General features: G+C 46.0%; 1 protein-coding gene across 8 annotated transcripts in view; it reads right to left on the bottom strand.

The window, feature by feature from the left end:
- ASTN2 (astrotactin 2) overlaps window positions 1–26,987 on the bottom strand; it is a 1,111,474-nt gene that overhangs the window by 451,361 nt on the left and 633,126 nt on the right. For all 8 annotated transcript variants that reach the window (XM_075560396.1, XM_075560395.1, XM_075560402.1 and 5 more), the window contains one exon: window positions 24,256–24,406. In XM_075560396.1, coding sequence (XP_075416511.1) covers window positions 24,256–24,406 — 151 coding nt within the window. The remainder of the gene's footprint in view (window positions 1–24,255; window positions 24,407–26,987) is intronic.

The raw sequence follows: 26,987 nt of genomic DNA on the forward strand, positions 1-26,987 counted from the left end.
ATTTCATCGGTAAATATGATGGCTAGGGTGGGCAGGGGGGAGCCTGGCCCTCAGAGTATAGAAGGCAGAGGCTATCCCCAGATCCTAGAAGAACTCCTGGGCATTGAACTCATGCCTCCCATCCAGCCTGGGTCCAAGGCCCCCTTACACAACACTCTCAGTGATTGTTCTCAGCAGGGGCTGAGCTCCAACCTTTGCTCTGCCCTCAGCCTGGCCTCTGCTCTTCCAAAAACAAAAATCATACACACAAAACTCACTGACAGCAAGTTGATGCCGACTGGGAGCAACCTTACAGGACATGGTAGAACTGCCCCTGTGGGTTTCTGAGATTATGGAATAGAAAACCCCGTCTTCCTCCGACAGAGCAGCTGGTGGTTTCAAACTGCTGACCTTACATATAGCCACTACATCACCAGGACTCCCACTCTCTTCCCAAAGGAATCCTACTTATCGGGTACTGTCTTCCTCCGCTCCTCCGCTCCTACTCTGACTGCAGAGGGATGCCCTGGAGACAGAAAGATACGAGTCTAATCTGGATACTGACACTTCCTAGCGCTGTGATTCTGGGCAAGGCACTATCCCCCCACTCCTGGTGTCCCATCTTCAAAGTTGATTTGAGAGTAACTGTCTCCCGGGGTGGCTGTGAACACTCAGTACTGTGACAGATGAGAAATCCCTGTGTGGGGTTTCTTCTGCCTTTTGATGGCCCAAGTCAGACAGAATCATTTTTACCCCACTTTGATCATTCCTCGTCTCTGGGGCAAACTTTACTCTATCAGCCAGGGTCCTTTCTGCCTCACAGACTGTCCCTCATGACTTTAGGGGCTATCTGAGGAGAGGAACTGTAACCTCAGAGCCGGCTCTCCTCAGCACCATCCCACAGCCAGTACAGAAGAGGCAAGCCTCTTGGTATGAAAGGGAAGTGTGGCCTTTGGCATCAGATAGAAAGGAGCTGAGCTTTCCCTGGCCCTGCCCCATACTGGCTGTAATGGACTGCCATTGTTAGTCAGTGACATAGGTGGAACTGTGTCCCAAATATGTGCTGGGATCCTAACCTAGATACCTGCAGAAGCGATCGTGCTTGAGGTCATATCAGTGTAGTGTGTGTCCCAAACCTATCACCTTTGAGTCATAAAAGCACCGATCAGAGAGGCAGAGGCAAGCAAGCACAGACACGTGACACGCCAGCGCCACCTTGAACCAGGAGGACCCCGGCGACCTACAGGGAGAATCAAGCAAGCTGGAGCACCCTACATACGGACAACCTTTAGCTTCCGGAGCTGTGAGAAAACAAATCTCTGTTCCTTAAGATATACGCACGCTCATGTTCAAGGCAGCCCCGTTTGCAATAACAAGAAGGAAATAGCTCCCAAAGCCCATCAATAGAAGAATGGATCCAAAAGCTTTGGAACACACAATGGACTACTATGCCTTGCTAAAAGTAAGCAAACCAACAAATAAACAAGGAAGCCACAAGGCACCTACAACATGGATGGACCAGGAGTATATTATGCTGAGCAAAGTCAGCCCATCACAAAAGGACACATGTGGCATGAGACCACTATTATAGAGATATAAACTAAGGCAAGACTTGCACACCAAAGGGAACAATAGATTTGCAGGTTCCCAAGGGAGCGAGGGCGGGAAGGGCTAGAGGAATGGCAGATATGGGCTTCGGTGTAAAGGCGGATAGAGGTCCAAAAAAGGAACAGAGGCCTCTGGAGCGGGAAGGCAGGCTAGCATGCTGGAGTGGGGGGTCTGAGAGTGACTGGAATCACTGAATGCAGAGCTGGCGCTGGGCACTGTGAATCCACCACCTAATTCATAATGAAAATGTCATTAAAAAAATCTCTGTTAGCTAAAGCCATCCATTTGTGGTATATCTGTTACCTCCAGTCTAAGAAGCTAACGGCGGATCACCCCGTAAACACTTCTGAACCTCAGTTTCCGTACAGTAAAGTGGATTGAGTTATACTACTCAGTGTAACCAAGACAGTGGAACCAAGACTTGGCAGCATCCAACAACAAGGGTGCCCCTACAAGGGGGCTAAAATAAGTCGGTGGGAAAATGGAATGACAATATAATGGAATTTTCCCATAGCCTTTTGGAAGCCCCCACTGATAATTAAAACTCAAGTTAATACTGAGTTTCATCATCCTCTTTTAAATCCATTGCTGTGGGCGGAGCAAGGGGAAGAAAGAACATTGGGATATCCAGCCCCCGGCAGAGCTTAATTGTCATAAAGTGATATTTTTTTGCTATGATTACCCTTATTAATTAGTGCTTGGAAAACTCTTATTTGGTACTTGGTACATACTGTCAGGAGCCCTGGTGGCATAGTAGGCTCCGTGTTGGGCTGCTAACCACAAGGTCATTGGTTTCAAACCACTAGCTGTTCCATGGGAGAAAAGAGCAGGCTTTCTATTCCTGTCTAGACTCACAGTCTCAGAAATCCACAGGGGCAGTTCTATTCTGTCCTACTGGGTCGTTATGAGCTGAAATCGGCTCCATGCGAGTGAGTGTTGGGTCTGGTAAACGCGGGTTGGAGTGTAATGAAGCGCCTGGTTACGACTCTTCGTTTTGGCTTCAATTCCTGTGAACTACCAGCAGGCCAGTCTCTCCACCTGCCGGTCCTCAGCGTGACTTTCAGTACTACTATCGAAACCCCACGAAGGGGTATTCAAATGATCTGGGCATTCCTTATAACACTTCGCTGCATTTCCAAAACATGTTCATATAGCTTTCTATTACTAGCTTTGTTTCCTAGGCCTGCTGTATCAGAGCACCACACGTTGGTTGGCTTAAAGCAACTGGAAGTCTGAAGTCAGGGTGCCAGCAGTGTGGGTTCCTTCTGAGCGGTCAGGGAGAGCGTGCTCCTTGGCTATGTCTGAGCTTCTGCTGCGAGCCTAAACTCCAAAACCAAAGTCATGGCCATGGGGCCCATGCCGACTCATGCCAGACAGGACCCTTGGAGTTCCTCCCGTGTGGCAGCACAACACCAGTCTCTGCTCTGTCTTCACCTGGTTCTTATTCCAGTGCGTCTGTCACTCTCTCTCTTCTCTTGTCCTTATGATGACACCAGCCACATAGGATCAGCGGCCATGCTACTCTAGTACAGCCTCATGTCAACCTAGTCTACAAGGCATGCAAAGACAGTCTTTGCTTACAACACAAGCCACATTCACAGGCAGTGGGGAATTTAGGATTTGAATAGTTGTATAAACACATATATCCATGAAAATAACTCATGTTCTAGAAACTAAGACTGAGGCTCAGAGAACAAAGGTACCTTTCCCCTGTCAGCTTGGGAACAGTCGAGGTGGGGTACAAACAGGGGTGTATCTGATTGTAAATCAATCCCCTCTCTACTGCACTACACCATTTCTTTCCTTTGGAGACACAACACTGACAAAGTATGGTAGTCCTTGAGCTCAAGAGGAATCTAGACTAGCTAAAGGGTCCCAAGAGACAAGTAAGTCAAGATGGTTTATGAACAAGGATAACGGCATCATGGTAATACGTCATGGATGCCTCAGTGTGTTCTTACAGAGTGATCAAAGACCCAAACTAAACCAAACTCTTTGCCATCAAGTTTATTCCAACTCACAGCGACCCTACAGGGCAGAGTAGAAGTGCCCCGGTAGGTGGGTGTCTGAGACTGGAACTCTTTACACGAGTAGAAGGCCTCATCTTCCTCCCACAGAGATGCTGATGCTTGTGAACTGTTGACCTTGCAACTAGCAGCCAAACTCATAACCCCCTGTGCCACCAGGCTCCTCCAGAGTTATCCAAATATATGGCTGTGTGCCTTGCCCATTATGGCCTCACCCAGGACACTAAGAAACAGCTTGGGGACATTCTCTCCATTCTCTAGCCCTGTGTCTTCTAATCAGTGCAATGGGGAAAGTGGAAACAGGTCTTGAAGGGACACATAGTTCTTGATGTGGGGCTGAAAGGAATTCCAAGGAGCTCCAAAGGCATTCCAAGGCGGGAGGCTTCACCTGAGAGACCTTGGAGAGGAACGGTGGTGTGATGCTAGTGGGACCAATTTGAGAGCTTGCTTGTGCTTATTCCTGGAGTCTCTAAAAGCTGGCCAGCTTCCCACCAGCAGAGGCCAACCATTCCGGAGGTGCCTCCCACCTTTGCTCTTAGCAGGTATTCAGGACATCATGCTTAAGAAGTCTCAGCCTCACCAGCCTAATGGTTGTGGGGGAGCACAAATAAGTGGCCACATACTTATGGACCTGGGAGGTTTTTAGTGTGACAAAAATAAGCACAGAGAGCCGAGAGAGGGAGACCAAGGGAAGCTTTCCCAAGAAAACCTGCCAGGAATCCTGAAAAAGGCCTGTTCGAGAGCTGTCTGGTGATGATAATAAATGGCCTTTGTATAGCTCATTAATAATAATAATAGCTAACACTTAATAGTCCTTACCATGTGCCAGGCACTGTTCTCATTGTGTTATGAATATTCACTCCTAGTGCTCACAGCAACGTGACGGCAGAGGTGCTACTATTCTTCTCCTTCTACAGAAAAGGAAACCGAGGCACAGTAAACTGAAGAAACTTGCCCTGCGGTCACATGGCAAGTAAGAGGAAGGACAGGGACATCAAAAGTCTTGATACGTTGCCTTTCATAAGCACATGAAGGTTCAGAAAGTGGTTTTTCCTGCATTGCACCACTCCCTCCTCCCTGAGATTCGGGTCTCCCTTGCACGATGGGGAGGCTGAGGTGGAGAGGTGCAGTGGCTTTCCAAGGTTATACAGTGAGTGGGGGCTGGGGAGAGCTGTCTTCTGGGTTCAGGTGCTGCCTGGGAATGGACATCAACAGGCCCTTCCCCATCCTCTGACACAGTGCTCAACTCCATGATTTTATTCACTCTCCAGCCACTCCCAAAGGAATGAACTAGGACTGTCACCACTCAGGAGGTTGAGGGTCAGAGAAGGAGATGCCATGTTTCAGATCATTCCCCACTACCTGGATGTAGGATTTGCTCTCAGAAGCCTCATGTCCTATTCCCTTTGAGAACAATGGAAGTTTAAGGAAAGTTTTGGCTCAGGGACCAGATACAGTGTGGGTGCTACACTGTGTGCAAGGAGGCTCTGGGGGGAAACAGTTTCTTCTGGAGACTTACTACAGAGAAAGGGACCATTCTGAGCACCGAACATGCAGGAATGCCTGCCATCCCTGCAACTGCCCTGGTGGTGGCACCAGTGTCATCTTCAGTTAGCTGATGGGGAAACTGAGGCTGCTCCGAGAGGTTCAGTTACTTGCCTAAGGACCCACAACCCATAACTGGCAGAGCCAGATAACCAGACACCAAACTCTCTTTGCTTAGCCCCTTGGCTATGCTTTCTCACGCGATCAAGATGCATGGTGGGTGGCATTAGCTCAGCCTGCACATACGAGGAGACGAGGGCACCGAGAAGGAGTCCCCGGGAGATGCACAGTTAAGTGTATTACCAGCTGGGACACTCCGATTCTTCCCTAATAACCTACTCTTTGTTCCCCTCTAAAAACAACAACAACAACACATAAAAAAACAATTAAAACCAAGTTGGCAGCCTGGACCCACCCAGAGGTGCTTCAGAAGACAGGCCTCCAAAAGGGCACAGGTTTGAAAACACGTGTGCAGCACAGTTGTTCTCTGCAAAGGTGGGGCTGTCAGGAGCCAGAATAGAATTGACAGCAATGGACAGCAAGGAGGCAGCACTGAGAGCTGTGTAGCTTTGCAGACTACAGAGCGAGTGGCAGAGCTAGGATTTGAACCCAGACAGCTTGACTCCTAACACCTCCGTCATCCCCAAAAGAGAGTTCAGTAGCCAGCTACTCACCCAGGGCAGGCAGGAGACTGGGCATTTAGACGCCTGCTGGGCTGAGCTGGCTGCCTTTCCTCCCCTGTCCTTCATCAGTAAAAACTCAATTTGCAGCTCAAGGCTGTGTCCTCACACTGCATCTCCTCATTGATCACCCCGACGCTGCGTGAGAAATGATTTTATAAGATAGTTGTTGCCTTTGAAGAGCACGGAGCAGCAGCAACTGAGCATATGCTTCTGTGGGTATATATTTATTCGGCTTCTGTTGAGTGTAATTCTGGGCAGTTTGCATATTTTACTTTTTGTCGCAAGGAGCAATTTCAAAGAAAGAAGGGGAGATCTCACCCCTGAATGAAGACAGATGTCATATATGTTGGCCTCTACAGTGATTGGAAAGGATGAGCCTCTTGAAAGGAGGTGGTGGGGGTGGGGGGTATCTCAGGAGGAGGATTGGGAATCCTCTTTGACGCTGCTGTCTTGTCTCTGCTACCCATAGCAAGGCACTAACCACTATCCCCCAGGGTAGGGCCCGTGAAGTCTGCCTGACGCTGTATTCTAACTATGCAATACGAGTTAGATAGATACTGTACACCTCCCCATTTAACTTCCTCTGCAACTGCACATTGGAGGTGATCTGAGCCCTGGGGAGTAAGTAAGATTCCAGAACAAGTGCTGTAACCCTCTCCACAGCCTAAAGTAGTAATTACAAGAGTCTGGCAGATGCGGGCTCAGATCTCTGTCCTGCCACGGCTTATCTATGTGATGGGAGGCATGTGACTTCCTTTCTTGGGCTGTTGTCCATATTTGTAAGAAGAAGTAGAGTACTACCATTTTTTTGCTAGGATGTTGTAAGGATTGAAAGGTCCAGAATTTCACTTAAATCTAAAATGAATGTGACAAATAAAGATGCAATTAACACAATATTGCAAGGGACTTCAAGAGGCCAAAAGAACCTTAAGAAAGGTTATTGATGTGGGAGGATTCATACTTCCCGATTTCACTACCACAAAGCTCAGGTCCTAAGAACAGGACAGAAATATTGAGCTCTGGCAAAGAATTGAGAGTCCAGAAAAAAAATCCATTTCTACAGGGCATTCTACAATACCATTCTATAGGAAAAGAATAGTCCCTTTAACAAATGATGCTGGAAAAAAACTGAATTTCCATGTGGAAAAGGATGAAGTCAAACCCCCTTACCTCACACCGTATACAACAGTTAGGAAGTAGACTAGGGTTTCTCCAGAGCTGGACAGGGGAGAGAAAAAGAGGAGTGATTGTAGGTAGAGGGTCTCAGTTGGGGGTGATGAAAATATGACGGGGCCAGATAGGGGAGCTGGCTGCACAATGCTGTGCACGAGAAGGGGCTAAAGGCAACTGAACTACACTGTTTAAAATGATTAGCTTCATGTTATATGCCTTTCATTTCAATAACATGAGAAACAAAAAAGTAACTTGAGTTAGTTAAAGTTTGTTGTGCCAACCTGCCAATAAACACATGTGGGGTTAATTGAAGGGCTGAGGGATAAATGGCTTGGTGAGCTTCACCTTTCTAGTTTATGGGTCTCTTGCTTTGTGAAGGTCGGACCAGGGTGCAGCTGCCTTAGCTTCCTGCAAGAACATCCCCAAGGAGAAGCTGCATGGACCTACCCCGATGCAGCCCTGGGTGCTGGAGCAGCTGTGTGGAAACTCCTCCCAGCACTGAGATGCCTACATGTTCACGTTCACTGACTCGGCTTTCCTCCTGCAGTCGGCATCATTGTGTGTGTTTTGTGAGATGGAGGAGGACTTTGTGGATCGGTGTCAGACATCAGGGTTAATGTTGGACTTGTGGGCTTGAGCAGCACTGGGTTGGGATGTTTTCTTGATGCGCACTTAACCTTTATATAAAACTATCTCTTATACATGCGTTTCTGTGGATTTGTTTCTCTAAAGTACCCAGACTCATACATAACTCAAGAGATTTGTGTTCTCCTCCTTATTCTCCCCCCACCCACTACCTAGAAGGTTCTCCTCTTACCCAGGATGAACTCAGGATGTAACATTTGAATGTGTGCCTCAGAAAATGCCTGCTAGGTTTTAGACCAGCTGGGGGAAAAAGAAAAAAAAAAGACACTCATGTGGGCACTCAGATTGAAAAGAGAGGGAGGGCAGCCCAGGACAAAGCGGACACTGGAGGGAATCATTAAAGACAAGAAAATGTTTACAGTGCACAGGTGCCCCAGGGCAGGGTTGTGCATGTGATTCTGGTTCATGGGTGTCAACATGTAAATTCTGGGTATGTAAAGTGGCTGTGGACTGGCCGCTGGCCAGGCAGGGCCTGGCAGAGTGTCTGACACGTAGTAGGTCCTCAGGTGTGGAAGTCTGAATGCAGCTACAATTCTACTAAAACTACAGACTAGCTGATCCGGGTTTTGCTTTCACCAAAAGAGAGACTCCGTGTAGCCTGCTTGGAGAAAGGTGGTATGTGATGGAGAATTACCAACAATTGAAATGGAAAGGAAGATAGTTATTCACTGGAGGCATAGGTGGGGAGATACAGCAGTTGGCTTTTTGTATGTTCCCGTTTTTACACTGACATATATAACTCCTCCTTCACATTTGCATATGCACAGGGGGAAACATATAGGAGGTTATATATAGACCCAAAGCTGGCACAGCTATCCCGAAAGTGGGTAAGGGGAAGAGGGAGGAAACTTGTTTTCTTTGTTCCCCATGCATTGCAACAGTATTGGAGTTAGTTTTATTTTCTCTTAAAGGAGCATGGACTACCACAGGGAACGCATACAAACAGAAAACACGAAGACCAGATGAAACCAATACTCTAGAAACGCAACCTTCGGCTTGTTATAAAGAAGATGAGCACGCTTATCCCAGATTTTATGGTTTTATTTCTAAGCTAAGAAAGAGATATCCACGTTGCACGTGGGCACCTGTGGAGTCTGACCCAGGATCTCTGGTGGCATAGTGGGATAGCTGTTGGGCTACTAACCACAAGGTCAGCGACTCAAACCCACCAGTCGCTCTAAGGGAGAAAAATGAGCGGCCTGCTCCCATAAAGATATACAGCCTGTGAGAGCCCCAGGGCAGTTCTGCTGTGTTCGATTGAGTCACTGGGACCCCACACGGCAGAGTGGAGTTTTGAGTTGGAGTTCTGGCTAGCACAGTCATTGAGAACTTTGCAGTCCCTCCCTGAGGTCCTCGTGTCCTCCAGTAGGATCCAGTGACCCTGCTGCTCCAGTTACTCATCTTGATGCTGTCCCTTGCAGTGGATTCGCCCCCACAGCCATCGTGCACATGTCACCTGGCTCTCTTCCCTAAAGTACGTACGACTCACAGGTCATCGCTTCCCTGCTCAAGCACCCCATTGGCCACACGCCCTCGCCTGCCTTTGAACTGTATCTCCGGAGAAAACCAGCGTCGGCACAGGATGGAACACCGGAGCCTCTTTCGATTTAAACCCTTCCCCCGTCTTCACCACAGATACCTTTTGAAAACTGCCTGGAAATCTGCTCTCAGGAAATAACTCAAAGCACAGATGGAACCTTTGCCAAAGATGTTCACAGAGTTATTATTTAAGACAGACTTCCAATGGAAGCATGTTCACATTAAGGCAATGGGCATGGCTGTCACCTCATGCCTTCGGCGGAGTATTAGGCAGCCGTGATGAACGATGCTGATGAGGAGTCTGCCCTTTTCCAAGATAATGGCCCTGGCGACCGGCGACTTGGCTTCGATCTCCTGCGCTAGAACATTCTAGCTGTGTAAGTCTGTGGCCTTCACTTAAGTCCGCTCTGCCTTAGCGTTCCTATCGATAAGAAAAGAGGTCCGAATGAGACCCACTTCAGAGGCTCTTTTTGCCTGTCACATGATAAGACACCATCAATTCCCGGGATGTCAGCTACTAATGACAGTAACGGTGCTGCATGGCTGCTTCATGCCGGAAGGCCGACTCACTGCGCATGCGTTATCTCCGGAAGTCCTAAGGGCCACTTCAGGGAAGTATCCTTTCCCCCATTTTATTCCGGTGGCACTCAGGATGCAGAGACCTTAAGCAACATGATCAAAGGTCACACGGCCAGGGAGTGGAGCAATAGTTATTTGGCCAGGGACTCTCTGCCCTTAGGAATTGCTCTCTTCACTTCCACACTGACTTCCTGTAGGGCAGGGGCAATGCTGGGGGTGAGATGATGGTCACCAACTGCTTTCTCTGGACACTTCCGCCTAGAGAGGCACTTTTCCAAAACCATGTTTGAAGCCGGTGGATGAGGCGTGTGATAAACATGTCAGCAGTCAAACCCTGGACACTTCAAGAAGGGAGACAAGGGGAAGAAGGTTCCTTCCCGTGTACACAGCAATGGTGAAGCGCTGGGCGGGCTGCTGCCCTCCAGTCAGTAGTGGTTCCAGACTGGCAGCCGCTCTCTGCTCCCTCCAGTCAAGGCTTACAGCCTCAGAACCCACAGGGCTGCTACGGCAGGAATGGAGGTACTGGCTGAGTCACGTGAAGAGTCGCTTTCGTGGTGTTGTGAGGTAGGCATTGGGCTAAGTCAAGGTCTCACACCACCCAGGCTTGGGAGAAAGATGAGGCGGTCTGATCCCTTAAGGTTTACAGTAGGAAACTCTGTAAATGTTGGAACCACAGCTGAGCAGGAGGCCACAGATTTCTGGGGTTGTAAGGATCTGTGCCCATCCCATACCTCTTCCCCAGGCTGGTCCCAAGCTCTCTCTTGAGGGCCACCCACTTAGATCTCTGTCTTCACTGACAGGATTCACTCTGTGTTTTCAGCCAATAAGCAGCAGCCACAGACGAGGATACCCCATCCCTACCACCAGCTTGGTGGCCTTGTGAGCTACAGGCTGAGTTCTGAACCACAAGGTCAGTCAGCATTCTTAAACCACCACAAACTTTGTGTGAGAGAGATGAGGCCTTCTATCCCCTTCGAGAGGTACAGTCCTGGAAAGCCAAAGGCGGGGCTATGGTGTCCTACAGGGAATCATCTCTTTGGCAGTGAGCTCGGGTTGATTTGGGTTGGGTCTGGGTTCTTCCCACACTCCGGCACAGTAATCACAGGGCAAAGCCCATCGCTTCGAATGGGTGGGACCTGCTTGCTGACTTTAACCGCTAATGGCTTTCCTACAATCAAAGCAGCTTACCAGAAATACCACCAGAGCCAGCTAGGCAGAGTGCAGATGCGAAATGAGAAAATAAAAAGAGAAAAGGCTTCAAATGTCATAGGAAAAATAAAATAGTTCGTGCTATAAAAAAGGTGCCCAGGCTTTATGAGAATGTCACGCATCATAATCGGGGAAAGCCCCACGCTGGCCCTGGGCCCACCTGGGCGGGAGGAGGTGCTCTCAGCAGCTCACAAACAAGTCAAGCAAGGGGGATGGTCGCTCAGGTGGCAGGCCGAGAGGTACTCTGGCTTCCTGAGCACTTGTTTAAAAATGAAAAAATCCAGAGTCTGGAGGTGAGTCTTTAACTAAAGATGAGAAAGAAGGATACTCTGCTCTGGAGTCATCAGTCCCACAGGAGGTGACTGGTGGAACTGAGGACCTACTAAGTGTCTCCAGCCCCGTTTACCTCTAGAACTAATGTGCAGTTCTCAGTGAAGATGTGCAAAACTGTCTGGGGGTGTGAAGGTGAGCGCCTGGAGGATTGCTGGGGTTCTGCTGGACACTTGAGCGAAGCCAGCCAGTGCCCAGCTCTTGTCTGCCCACTGAGACAGGATCATGGGTAAGTCCTGTGCAGCGGCATGAGCCCCCACACCGAGGGCTCAACACTTGGTACAATGTTCCTGTCACTGTCTTGCCATGTTTTTTTTTAACAAAGGGCCTACATTTTCGCTTTACACAGACCCTACAAATCACAGAGCCTGCCCTGCCGAGACACCCATCTTCTGTAAACGTCTGATCACCCTGCTCAGCAGGTCATAGCCTATGGGTTCACATGTGCAAATTTCTGTGGGTGAAGGTTCTGCAGCTCCTCTGGTCTCCCCGGTGCCTCCCAGGATGAAGGTGTTATAAGACTGGGCTTTCAGGTTTGTAAGACCGGAGGACTGGATCTCTGCTGTCTTTCCCTAGGAGGTGGGATTTGGGTGAGTTTCTCACATTTTCTGAGCCTGGTTCCCCCTGGATTAAGTAGGAGTCAGAGCCCTGCCTGGTTCCCAATGTGCTTTTTGAGTCATTATTGAGATGGCGCTTTGCTCACGCGTGTACCCCTGGCCCTGCACATCCTCCATCAGCACCTCAAGTCTCCATGTGTACTTGCAGAGACAGAAGCCAGGTGGGTCTCTGGTTGGTGCAAATGGTGTGGTGCTCAAGTACCAGCTGAAAGGTTGGTGGTTCAAACCCACCAGAAGCATGGCATTCTGATTCCTGCAAGTCACGATCTTCAGAACCCGAAGGAGCAATTCTCCCCCTCATACATGGGGTCTGCATGGATCAAGGCAGACTCAACTGCAGCATCAACCTGCATCAGTAGCACAAGCACCGATATTATTTCTGAAGTACAAATAATCATTTGATGCTCTTAATCACATTAATAAGTGACAACAGTCTACCCACTGACACCTGTCAATTCTGAATCACAGTGACCCTAGACAGGGGTCCTGAGACTGTCAACTTTTCTCCTATGGGGCACCTTGTGGCTAGCAGCTCAGCCCCTCATTCACAGCGCCGTGAGAGTGCCTCAGTGAATTACAGTAATTACTGATAATTACTCAAAACGGATTGAATGATCAATAACCATGTTTACTACTGATGAACATTCATGAACCCGATGGATCAGAGCACAGTTAACACAGTGATGGATCCAGACTCGTGATGGGGGGATTCTACCATTTAAATACTGCTTTCCAATCTAAGCATCTATGAGACCATTCAGGTGTCTTGCCTCCTTGCTTTGCTTTGAAATATATTGAAGAGATTTAGAAAAGAAAAAAAAAGAAGCCTTAAAAAATGGCAAGCATCCTTCCTCCCATTTTGAATCTGGAGGAACTTGTGTCTGTTATGGTCTGACTCCCACATGGCAGTGGTCTCCAGCTTTCCTCCCCTGGTGCCTAGGGATTGGGTCCAGCAACGGCAGGGCAAGTTTCCCCTGGTCAGAAATGCCGAGGGTGCACTACAAAGTGATTTGTCACTTCGCCACCTCTCCTCGTGTGTTCCTATCCCTGTGGAGTGGTGTTTCCTTTCCTTGCAGCCCTATTTCATCATTAAAGGGGGGGGGGCGGAAGATGGAGAAAAGCAGCTCCTCTCTGCTTGTACTGGGCTGGAGGGTAAGAGGTGCATGACCTTTCATAAAGGACAGCTCCTATCTTTGTGCATCTTGACTTTTAAAAGGCTAGCATCTTGTTGCCCCTCTGCATCTCAGGGCAAGCAGGGATTCAATGGCACTCACTATCTGGGAGGCCTGATGGCTTTCTAGGTCCACATAGAGAAAGAAAAGACAGAGAAGAAAAGGCGCGGCGGTGCTTGGGTGATTTGGCAGAGGGTGGGGAAGAAGGCGCTGTTTGGGATGATTCCGGAATGCAGAGGCTGGACTCAGAAGCGACACCAGAGGCACTCCCTAAAATACACCATCCCTCAAAGAATCTAGTGACCTGGCACTTGCCTCTGTCCTCCTCAGTCCTAGGAAGACCCTCAGCCAACTAACACTGGTCCTCCTTTCCAGCCTCCTGTCCCACAGTTCCTCTCCTCATACTCCTGCCTCCTATGGTTCCACATCTCCACAGTGTGAAACCGAAACAAGGCTACCACCTAGCTCAGAAGATTACAATGAGAGTTAAATTCATCAAAATCAGAAAAACACAACAATGCCTGCCCCACACTCATTGGAGCATGGCTGCCCTTAAACTAGTGTTACTATGCTCGCCTTTATTGTAGGTAACACAGCAGTTTTGTATCATCATATAATATAACCAGAAGCATCACATAATAGCACAACCTTGTAATCATCATCTATGAATGTGAGCAAACTAGCGCATGATGGTTACTTAAAACACACAAACAAACTCACTGCCATCAAGTCGATACTGACTCTCAGCAACCCTATAGGCAGGGTAGAAATACCCCTGAAAGTTTCCAAGACTGTCACTGTTTACAAGAGTAGAAAGCCCCATCTTTCTTCAGCAGAGTGGCTGGTGGTTTTGAACTGCTGACCTTTTGGACTGTAGCCCAATGCTTCACCAGTATGCCACCAGGGGTGTCCTAGTGATAGGTACTTAATAAGGATTAATTCCTTCCTACCATTCTTACCCCCTTCTCTTCAGCATCGACACCAACTGTCTTAGATATTATCATGCAGGGAAACAACGTGATTGGATAAAAAAAAGTGGTTACTAAATAAGCCTTTGGCATAATATAGTGGAATAGTGACACTTTAAGAGGGGTAACTGTGAGACAGAAGCTTTGGGGGTCTAATCTTGATTCTGTCGCAATCTCCCTAGATGATCTTGACCATTTTCTACATTTGTGGACCTTTGCTTGTTGACAGTATAACGGGAGAGGCACTGCCCTGGGCAGGAAGATCTCTAACATGCCTTCCTACTTTGGCAGTCCATGCCTATACGTTCATGACTATAGGTGTGTGACACTATAGGACAGGGTCGAATTGCCCCTGTAAGTTTCCAAGGCTGTAACTCTTTAAAGAAATAGAAAGCCCTGTCTTTCTCCCTGAGGTCAAAACCTCAGAGTTTCTGACCATCTAACCTTGTATGTATTGGCATCGACTCAATGGTGGGGAATTTGGATAGGCGGCCAGTAAGGATGGCAACACACTGTTGACTCCTTATCGACTGAGAGATGAAGTCTCACCCCCTTCCTTTGAAGCTGTGCTGGTCTCATTGATCTGTTTGACCAATAGAATGTGGTGCAAAGGTGGATCTGTGACTTTTGAAGCTTGGTTCCAAGGTGCCTTGAAAATGTGCGTGGGCTTTTAGAACCCTTGACCTTGGGATGTTCCTTTTACAAGTTCAGCACCCATTCCACTTTGTGAAAAGTCCAAGGCAAGGGGAGAGGCCATGTCAATAACCCCAATGAGAGTTCCGGACATACTTATATCAAGTGTCAGCCAACCAGCACCATACAGGTAATACACAAAGGGGTCATGTTGCAGGGAAAATGTTCAGCTTAATCCATTCCAGCTGACACCTTGTATATCACAGAGAAACTACCCAACTGAGCCCTTCCCACACTCCTGACCCACACAAACTGAACCTAACAAGAGAGTTGCTTTAAGTCACTAAGTTTTGGAGTAGTTTACTAAATAATAAACCATTGGAACAGGAAGAGTGAGTGCTGTTCCTCGTTTCAGAAATGACTGAAAAGTCTCTATGCTGATCTCCAGGCTGTCTGATGCTGGCCATCTGAAAGGCCTGGTCCACACTGAGGACACAGGACAACACAAAGGAAGAACATGACTGAAACGCTTCAGGAGGCAGCTGGTGCACAGATTATACTCTCCTCCATACTTCATCATGATTAAATGCTTACAGTTCTCTTCGTTTTTCTCCTCTATCTTGATTAAGTTTTTGCAATATTTATACTGCCACACAAAATAAATGGAACCATAGTTTATATTTCAAAAAGCGTCATGCCGACATCATTATTTTCTTCAGATTTATAGCATTTCAGTTAGATAATGATTTTTTACACTGTAACACATGGAAGGGGAAAACAAAGTTCCTCTTTCCGATGCTGCATTCATGACTAATTCTTCAATCCCTGGTCAAGAGGTGGGGTTGTGCTCAGAAATAATCGGAAATAAAAGATGATTCTGCACAGATTACTTTTGATATCACTCCTCCAAAATGATCTTTCATCTTACAATTACTTAATTACATTGCTGTTTTAATAAATGATCACAAACTTAGGCTTGGTTCCAAAGAGCCTTGAAACTTTTACATGGGTTCTTAGGGCCCTTGATCTTGTTCTCCTTGCAAATCCAGCCTCCATGTTGTGAAAGGCCTGATAAAAGAATTTTTATCATTCACCTTATAATGATTATTTTTAATTGGTGTTGTAGTAAATGATCACAGACCGAGTGGCTTAAATCCCGTAGATTTATTGTTTTACCATCCTGTGAATTATAAGTCTAACATGGTCTCACTGGACTGGAGTCACAGTGTTAGCGAGGCTGTGGAACTTTTCAGAGGTGCTAGGTTCAATCCTGGGGGGGCTGGTGGCACCCTGGTTACCTGCTGGGCTGCTAGCTTCAAGGTCAGCAGCTGAAACCACCTCTCGCTCCTCTGGAGAGCAACACTGAGGCTGTCCACTCTGGTGAAAAGTTGGTCTTAGAAGCTCCTAGGGGCAGTTCTACTCTAGCCTATAGAGTTGCTATGAATCAGAATCGACTCGAAGGCGGTGAGTTTGGTTTGGTTTGAGTTTTGAATTTTTTAAACCTTTTCTAGCTTTCAATGACTGCTTCAGACTCCCAGGTAGTACAGTGGTTAAGTAATTGACTGCAAACCCAAAAGTTGGCAGTTTGAACCCATCAGCAACTCCGTAAGGGAAAGATGTAGGGGGTGCTTCTGTCAAGAAGACAGCCTTGCAAACACCACCGGGCAGTCCACCTTGGTTTATAGGGTAATGAATCACAACCAACTCCACAGCAGTGGGTTTGGCTTTTTGGTTTAAATGACAACTTCCAGAGGCATTCCTGAATCTGTGGGCCAATTCTTCTCCTTTAAAAGCTAGAAATAGTAAATATCTGAAACCTCCCCTTCTATCTAGCTTCTTCTGTATTTAAGGACTCTTATGATCAGAATGGGGTTCCCCCATGGCCTAGTGGTGAAAGTGCGTGGCCATTAACTGAAAGGTCAGAGGTTTGAAGTCACCAGTTGCTCCACCGGAGAACGACGTGGGAGTCTGCGTCTGAAAGGATTTATCGTCTTGAAAATGCTATGAGGCAGTTCTACTGTATTCAACAGGATCACTCTGATGCAGCGTGAACTCAACGTCAATGAGTCTAGGTGTGGGCTGGAATAACAATCCAATGTAAAGAAGACAAAAATCTTCACAGTTGGACCAGTAGGTCACATCGTGATAAACGAAGGAAAAGTTGAAGTTGGCAAGGATTTCGTCCTGCTTGAATCCACAATCAATGCTTAAGGAAGAAGCAGGCCAGAGATCAAAATCCACGTGGCATTAGGTAAATGTGCTGCACAAAACCTCTTTAGAGTACTGGAAAGCAACAGTGCTACTTTGAGGACAAAGGCGTGCCTGATCCAAGCCATGGTATTTTCAGTTGCCTCACATGTGTGCGTGCAAGTTGGACACTGAATTAGGAAGACTGGGGAAGAACTGATGCATTAAATTATGGTGCTGGAAAAGAATCATGGACTGTTAAAAGGGCAGACTGATCTGTCTTGGGAGAAGTACAGCCAGGGTGCTCCTTCAAGTCCAGGATGGCAATATTTCATCTGACATACTTTGGACATGTTTCAGGAGAGATCAGTTCCTGGAGAAGGGAACGTGTTTGGTAAAGTGGAGGGGCAGCAAACAAATGGAAGCCCTCAAGGAAATGGATGGACACAGTGGCCGCACCAATGGGCTCAAGCATAGGACCAATTGTGCGGATGGCACGGGACCAGGCAGCATGTCTTTCTGTTGGACATAAGGCCTCTGTGGGTCAGAACTGACGCAGTGGCACCTCACAGGAATCACAACCCGAAGATCCTGGAATGTCTCCCATCATCAGATACGCTGACGAGCTGCAGTCCAGTGCAGAATTTGTCATGGAAGGTACCATCACATATTTTTAAATTCTAGTGATTCGGATATGGACATCATTGGAGAAGAGAAAATGTTTCTACCACTCTATGACCTTTCCTAATCCAGGCAAGTGTGACTGGGTCCTATATACCTTAGGGAAAGATGACCAAAGCCAAACCAGAAAACCAAACCAAACAAACAAGAAGCAAACTTCCTTTGGGATGGAGTGCTTCCAAAGTGAGGGTTAATTAGAAGGGGTAAAGAGTAATAATTTCAGAAAAGAAGAGTAGACTAAAGACCAGATAAGAAAGGGGGTATCAGACAGAATTCAGAGTTCATTACTGACCACTCCTGGGTTGTAAGTTTCAGGAAATGTGGCAGGCAGCAGGTTTACATGGATAAAATGAGTCTCCTCTCACAGTGTATGGACCAGAACAAGAAAGGAAATTAACTTATAGAAACATTTTAGAAAATGCAATGTGCTGTGCTTCTGAAATTATGTGGTCCCCACAGAGCATATCTACTACATGAAACATCCTATACAAGCTAAACCCACTGCCCTCAAGTCAATTCCAAATCATATCAACTTTATGATTCAATCACCACATGTATAAATGGACGTTAGAGATCTCAAATCATCACCAGTGGTATTCTTTGGTTTTCATAAAACCTGCGAGTTTTCGAATTAATGTTCTCTAGGGTTGCCACGAGTTAGAATCAACTCAGGGGCAGTAGGTTTGGGTTTCTTTGCATTGAAAGATTAAGAAACTGAGGTGAATATAGATTCAAAAACCAGTCAATCATCAGAACTCACACCCAACTACTTCAAGTTCACCGTATTTGGTTCCAGGCTATGATTTTCTCTCATATCCATTGGAAAAGAGCTCAAAATGACTCTGATAGCTACAAGTAATACTGATGACAAGCCATGGCCTTGATGCTTTTAACTGGAACATGGATGTAAACCCTTGGAAAATGACTCTGCATTTGGAGTTCCATTTCGCCATTCGTGGGGAAATCTATTGTCCATGGTAGTTGTGTACATGAGTTATGGGACGTGAATGTGCTTTGAGAATTATAAAGTATTTGAGAAAAAATAAAGTAGTAGTATTGTTTTTTTTTTTACCAGATGGAGTTGTTGGAAAGGGGGCACTTGGAGATCAACGTTACTCCTTGCAGATGTGATGGAGAGTCTATTGAGAAATCAAAGTGATTTTAGATCTCCGTGCAAAAGTGGGTATTATCCTGTCTACTCTCAAAGCATCGAGAAGAGCTTGCCTTACATCCACCGAACCCTGGAGTTGAAGCTTTAGCATTACATCCTTAATCTAGAAGGGAAGGCTTTTGACAACCTCATCAGACTGTTGAATTTTCCCTTAACCTCCAGGGAAATAATGTTCTTGTTCTCTCTGTGTGTGTTTTAACTTTCTTCCCTCAGTTTATATTAATGAGAGACCTCTGCCTTTTGTCTCTCTCTCCCTCACTCTCCTCTGCAGTCTGAAGGTTCATTCCTCAGAGGCATTGATTAAACTCCTCAAGGATAAGGAGTATAATTAGTGGAGGAAAGAGAACCGATGGAAAAAGAGCAAGCAGGCAGAGGACTCAATCCTTTCACAAACATCAGCCCCTTGGTTTTTGGAGACATCACTAATTAGGGGCATGCTGTTACGTTCTGATAGGATCCCTGGAGGTGATGCACACCAGACTGCTAACTGCAAGGTCAATGGTACGAAACCACCAGAGGCTTTCTGCTCCCATAAAGTTACAGTGTTGGAAACCTATAGAGACAGTTCTACCTTACCCGATAGGGTTGCTATCAGTCAGAATCCACTCAAAGACAGTGATTCTGGTTTGTTTGTTTGTTTTTTTAAAATGATTTTATTTTATTGTACAACTCTTATCACAATCCATACATTCATCATTTGTGTCAAGCACATTTGTACATTTGTTGCCATCAACATTCTCAAAACATTTGCTTTCTACTTGAGCCCTTGGCATCAGCTCCTCATTTTTGCTCTCCCTCCCCACACCCTGTCCCTCATGAACCCTTGATAATTTATAAATTATCATTTTGTCATGTCTTACACTGTCTAAAGTCTCCCTTTACCCACTTTTCTGTTGTTCATCCCCCAGGGAGGGGGTTATATGTAGATCCTTGTAATCGGTTCCCCCTTTCTATCCCTCCTTCCCTCCACCCTCCTGGTATCACTACTCTCCCCACTGGTCCTGAAGGGATCATCTGTCCTGGATTCCCTGTGTTTCCAGTTCCTATCTGTACCAGTGTACATCCTCATCCTCTGGTTTAGCCGGTTGTGTAAAGTAGAATTGGGATAATGATAGTGGGGAGAGGAATCATTTAAGAACTAGAGGAAAGTTGTATGTTTCATTGTTCTTACACTGCACCCTGACTGGCTTGTCTCATCCCTGCAACCGTTCTATAGAGGAATGTCCAATTGTCTACAAATGGGCTTTAGGTCTCCACTCTGCACTCCCCTTTATTCACAATGATATGATTTTTGTTCCTTGATGCCTAATACCTGATCCCTTCGACACCTCATGATCCCACAGGCTAGTGTGCTTCTTCAGTGTGGGCTTTATTGCTTCTCAGCTAGATGGCCTTTTGTGTACCTTCAAGCTTTTAAGACTCCAGACACTTTTAATAGCCTGGCGCCATCAGCTTTCTTCACATTTGTTTATGCACACATTTATCTTCAGCGATTGTGTCGGGAAGGTGAGCATCATGGAATGCCAGTTTAATAGAACACAGTATTCTTGCATTGAGGGAGTACTTAAGTGGAGGCCCAATGTACATCTGCTACCTTAATTCTAAATCTATTCATATATGCACATAGATCTATATCTCCATCCTCATATATAAATATATTTACATATGTACATGCCTGTATTTAGACCTCTATAAATGCCCTTTTTATCCTAGTTCTTTCCTCTATTTCCTTTTACTTTCCTCTTGTCCCACTATCATGCTCAGCCTTCATTTGTGTTTCATTATTTCCTCTCAGTTACATTGCCCTTGATCAAGCCCTACCAGGCCTCTTATACCCTCCCTGCCATTGATTTTTGATCACTTGTTGTTCCCTTCTCCATGGGTTTCCCCATCTCCCCCTCTTCCATGTCCCCCTGGAACCATCAGTCCCATTGTTTTCTCCTCCAGAGTTTTTATCCTGCCTATCTTATCTAGGTAGACCTGCGGAGGTAATAATATGCAGCAAAACAAAGCTACAAAGGAAAAGAAAACAACAATAATAAAAAACCAATGGCACAAAAAAGAAAAGCTAATAAATACTTCAAGGTCTGTTTATTGACCTTTAGGAGTGTTTTCTGGTGGAGTCTGATGGGGTGCCACGCTCTGGCCCTAACGTCTATTCTTGGTATTCCTTCAGGACTTCCTTGCTCTGCTCCCCTTGCTGTTTTGTTGCATTCCCTTAGTGTTTTGCCTTGGCATGGTGGGGTCAGACCAGGTGCAATTCTTACACTGTGTCTCCAGTGTTGTCCCCTGTAGGGCTATGGGTCAGTGAGGAATGTCGTGTCTCAAGTTTGTTTGTTTTTTAAATTGAGTTATGGCAGGTCTCTGCTTCTGGGTTAGTTCCCTCCCTTTCACGGTCTCAGTTTTCCAACATGTAGTACAAAGGAGTGGGATGCAGTATTCTGAATTTGACATATACCGACCCAACACCAACAACTCTTTTACCTGTTCATAACATGTACCTTTCCTTGGGAGTCTCTGCTTTTTCCAGCTCAGCAACATGGATTTAAAGTGCACCTAACTCTTGGACCCCATGTTCCAGGTCTGCTTGGCTATGGGATGGGTTCAGCCCATTCTCACACCACAGTGTTTGGGGTCAGCAATGGGAACTAGGCTGGCCCAACAAGATAGAATCCTTTTGGGATTGGGTGGAGGGTCAAGGGCAGAGGTGGTCTTGGCCTCTAAGACTCTGAGCTATTCTGAGAATAGCATTAAGCCTTCAATCTAACTGGGACTGGAATTCCTCATTTATTTGAGCCAATATATAACTTGGATTAGTTTGAGTTGAGTTTCTGTCACTAGTAACCCTGTGAATCCTAATTAATGAAATCTCCAGTTATTTGCTTACCCCGGAGTATCTGTTTAGGGAGCCCTGGTGATGTAGTGAGCTATGCATCGTGCTGCTATTGAACCCACCAGCTGCTCCAAGGGAGAAACAGGGGCTTTCTACTGCCGTAAAATTACAATGTTGAAATCCTACAGGCAGTTACAACTTGTTCTAGAGGGGAGTTACGAGTTGGATTGAACTCACTTGCAGTGAGATTTTCAAGTGTCTATTTAACTTTCAATCTAAACACTGTCTCCTTGCATCTCCTTATACTCTAGAAGCTTCTCTCTTGTATTTGTCTTCTGGTCCTGGTCTGCATGTTCAGCTGGTTTGTAAGCGCTTTCAGTCAAGCTGCAAAGTTTATTTCCTTCAGATCTCTTTCGGAGAGCCTGGCCCAAGTAGAGGATCCAACTCTAGGTAGACTCTCTGACCTCATCTCTCCCTTTCTGTCCTTCCTTCTTGGTTCCTCCTTGACTTCTGGGGTACTGATTGGGATCAATGAAGTCCCTGGGTCCTCTCTCAGTTTATTTGGGAGAGAGAAACTCAAAGGTCAGGCTGATAGAATGGATGTGGGTCCAGAAAACAGTGATGACCCCTAAAACACACAGTAATTTCTCCAAAGGGAAACATTTCAAAGGGAGACATAACTGAAGACATGTCCATTTGTTTGCAACATAGAAGTGGCATGGGCGATGGCCCTGAGACTTTAAATAAGCAAGCGTTTTCATCAGACTGCATTTATTGAGCTTCATTTTGCGCTTGTAACTTAGTGGTTATGTGTTGGGCAGCTGACCGTAAGGTCAGCAGCCTCAAATCACCAGGTGCTCTTTAGGAGGAAAATGAGAATTTTTTACTCCCTTCCAAGAGTTACAATCTCAGAAACCCATAGAAACAGTTCTACCCTATCCTACAGGATAGCTTTGAGTCAGCATTAACTCGATGGTAGGGAGTTTGGTGTTAGGTTGGGTATTAGGTGGGGTCTACAGATCAGCTTATCATTTTTGCATTCAAAAACTTATCAAACCTTCCAATGATTTGCCCTGTCCTCTGGCTCCTGGAGCTATGTTCCTTATTTTTCCCTTGTGAAATCTGCATTTTCATAGTTCTGTTGACACATATCTCAAATACAATACCATTCAATGGCTTAATCACATTACACAGAGTGTGCAACTATCACCATCATCAATTTTAGAACATTTTCTTTCTCGTATTCATTGTTATTAGCTCCCCATTTCCCCCAATCTCCCTTGCCGTAATCCTGAGAAATCCTTATGGATTCACCTATCCTGGGTTCTATCTATAAAAATATTGATGTATATGTAAACATACACAACAATAATATCACAACAGAAAAATCTCAATAGAAAAGAATGCAGAAAAGATTAAAAACTAGAACAAATTTAAAATGGGTCAAAAGGGAGAACAAATAAGGCGTTAAATTTTAACCAAACTGCATCTGCATCAATCCCTTTCCAATGTCCTGTCTGATAGCACAGATAGTAACATCTGGTCAGTGGCCAGAGGGGACTCACGGGAGGCTTGAGCCACATCAGAACTCTGCAAATAGATTTTGGGCTTTCGCTGCCACCCATAGCGTTCTGCACACCAGGAGCTCAGATTTTGAACTTTAATACCATTCCTTCCTCCAGCCTTGAATTTTATTATCTACACACTTGGGATCACGCACTCTAGACGGCGTGCTGCTTTCGGGTCACTGAGCTAACGCCTCACTCAGATGGATGTTTATTTTAAGACACACCTTTAATACCCCAGGTGCTATTTTACCTGAGGCACCATCTGGTTTCTTCGCCACATTCACTATAGCATCCATCCCCACAGTGATTCCTCCATGAGAAGGGCCACCTCCTCAGAACTACTTATTCTTAGATTAGGGCTATAATGAAGTGCACACTCAAAAGCCATCCACACATATCCAAACCTATGGTTTACATATGTCCCTGGTTCACTTTAAAGACACATTTACTGGGAACATTATGAATTATCCCAATGCGGCATATGCTAATTCTACTGACAGTATCATTCATTCAGTCATATAGAATTTAAAATACTGTTGAAATGGAAAGTATGCATGTATAGAACAGCTTTCTAGATGAAATGACATGAATTGTTGGCTTGCACAGATTAAAATTTTAAGTGACTAGACATTATTTATGCAAGCAATGAGGGTTGCCTATAATAGGGTAAAACTTTAAATAATGCACATTCACTGTGCTTGCTGGCCTACAACTTGTCATAAGAAAAGCAAAGAGAGTATGAAAATAGAAAATACAGAGAAGGCTTGAGTTGCTATGTATTCTAAAATGAACTCACTGTGATCACATTGATGCTGACACATAGTGACCCTGCAGCGGACAGAGTCGAACTGCCTCCTGAGATTCTGAGAGTATGCTGTGCTGAGTTCTAAGGCTTTCACAACACTTTCCATTCTCCCCACAATTCCATGGGGTAGTGTGATTTACCTTCACAGATGAGGAAACCAAGGCTCTAGGAAGCAGCCTCCCTGGCTGAAGATTACACAAGCAGGTAGTAGGATAGTCCGAGCATCCTTGCCCAGCTCCTCCTTCATACGGATGGCACTTCAGTAATGGGCGTTGACCTCTGGGTAAGCCAAGAAGTACTCACCACACATCCTGACGAGTCCACCTGGCGGTCAGACACGCACTTGAAGTTGCGAGTACAGCCTCCGTTGTTCCGGGAGCAGTCACGGACTGGCCCAAAGGAGGAGAGCAGGTCGTTGATTGTCTCAAAATATGTGGACAGCATCGCTTCTTCCCTGAGAGAAAAAGGGGATGGTTCAGCTCCAACGACATCAACATCACTAGATTCCTTTTTAATAACGTGAATTACTGCACGTGATGCCGTCAACCCTTATATTTGTGATCAGGAAGGCAATCCAAATAAATAGTTAAAAATAAAGAGAATATAAACAGTAATAAGAATCACCACTGGGAATGCCATCATTTGACATGGTGATTCAATATTATTTTGATAAAAGGACGTGGCCTTCTAACACGTTACCCTTTAGAAACCATCTCGTGATTCGGGAAGGTCAGCACAGGGCTTTCCTTTGGCCACTGAGTGAACTAGGCACATAGACAGGTGATGACTCTTGGCAGATGATACTGAGGGAAACCAAAGTGTGTACCAAGCTGACCTAAGTTCACACAGGTTTTTCCTACTTAACCACTCCTAATATTTGCATGCTATGTGTTTCTACAGAGTCCAGAGTTCCCCTTAGCAACTCTGAAAAATGGACACCTTCCTGTTATTCCCACTTTGGGGATATAAAACAGGAGCTATAAATAACATGTGCAACATGTCCCAACCCACACACTTATCCCAGATCCCGGACTACAAATTACAGAATCAGTACACAAGCACAGAACGTCTGGCTTAAGTTGACTACTTCTGAGACGGTTGCATACAAGTTATGCCATCAAAATTGAATGCAGCCATGATTAGAAACATCATGGGATTCCAAGGAAACCCACGATTCCTCCCAAACAAGGTTCTCAGAAGGTAAGACTACACTAGATACCCCAACCCATGGGTCTGTCAACATTTCACAAGACGGGCACTATCTCTGGAAGGTCCTGTGTGCTGGTTTCCAGGGTCGTTGTTGATAGGTGCCATGACATCGGTTTTTGACTTGTAGTGATGCTTTGTGACAGAGGGGAAGTGCCCCATGGTGTTTTCCAGGCTGCAATCTCTACTGGGGCAGGCCTTTCTCCCATGGAGCCACTAGAGAGGTTAGAACCACCAACCTAGAGGTTGGCAGCCATGTGCTTAACTACTATGCCACCTGGACTTCTCCCCAAACTAGGACATCGGTGGTGCACATGGTTGCAGATGATCTTAAGGGGGCGCCAGAAGCACTGGCAACGAGAAAAGGCTTTATGTGCCTCCGTGAGTGGGTCTAATGGAGTCCAGCTCTGTGAAAGAAGGGGAAGTAGAAGCAAGTGTTCCACGAGGAGGTCAGTGGGCACTCCGTGTGGGCTCTGCAGACCATTCTGTATTCCTTCTCCATTTCTCCATTCTCAGGCCTGGTGCTCCAGGGTTAGGTCTCATTGTCTACATTCCTGTTAGCCCCTTCTGACTCATCCTTCATCCTGACTGCCAGGGAACTGGGTTAAAAAAATCAGTTTTAATAGATGCTCCTCTGTTCAGTAGCTCCCCATTACTTATAGCAGAAAGCGGAATTAGCTATCTTGGCATTAAAAGCTCTTTCCAATCCGGTGTAGCCACTAACTACATGGCTTTTCTCAGTCCCTGAACTGACAACCTCAGGTCTACGTCCTTTGAAGTAGACTCTGAGTTGGAGAGATAGGCACGTGGAATTAGTTAGAGAGCTTTCCTGAAAGAAACACCTGTAATAAGTGAGGAAAACAGGACTGTCTTAGAGACAAGGCCGAGTTACAATGGGATTGGATCTGAAGCCTGAATGGGTCCTGGGGGAGGTCTGGGCCCATGATGGACCTTCCGGAACACCCTGCAGTAAGGCTAGGGGTTCTTCCATTTGCACTGTTGTCTCAGTGGCTGGCCACTTCGAGAAGGCGCACTTGTCTGTGGCTGAGAGTGACTGACAGTAGGCTGACGCCGTGGGCTTCCAGAAATCAGATAGTGAGAGAGAAGAGAGGAAGAAAGTGAGGGGAAAGCTGAATAGCGTTCGCTATGCAGAGCTGAAGGCTGGGTGGGCTAGCCTTGAACAGAGAGTTTAAGGCAGTGTGTATTTTCCTCTCTGGATTCTTGCTCGTACTCTTCCTTCTGTCTGGGATGATCATCTCTAACAATTTAGGGAATCTTTCAAAACTCCACTCACAGGCATTTCTTCATTCAGATTTCACAGTGTTTACGGATCATGGAAAAGCATAAGAGTTTTTAGCAAGGGAAGGTTTGTCTGTCCAATAGAATACCTTCTCCTCAAATCTAGTTTCTCATAGTAAACCCTCTGTATTTAGGACTGGGACATAGAGACAGAGGTAAAGACACAGCAAGAGCTGTCAGAATAATTACCCTCTCCCCTGGCTTCCTAATTTTGTAGAGTGAGGTCAGGGTGACAGGTGTATGGGAGAAAGAGAGAGAGAGAGAAAATTAATAGTTCCTGAAATGAAGCTCTGGGGAGACTTGCCACTTTTGAATCATGAAAAGAGCTGAGGAGCCTGGGAAGATATTAAGGCTATTAAAATATTAACACTCTTAGAGGTATAAGAAGAAATAGAGAGTGGGGGATATAGAGAGGGAGGGAGGGATGATTTGAGAAAGTGAGAAAGCAAGAAAAGAGAAAGGCATGTGGAGAAATGACTGGAAAGAGAAAAGAAACATCAGAGAGACCAGAGAAACACACCAAACTCAAA

This window comes from Tenrec ecaudatus, chromosome 10 (assembly GCF_050624435.1).
Source record: "Tenrec ecaudatus isolate mTenEca1 chromosome 10, mTenEca1.hap1, whole genome shotgun sequence".
NCBI lineage: Eukaryota > Metazoa > Chordata > Mammalia > Afrosoricida > Tenrecidae > Tenrec > Tenrec ecaudatus.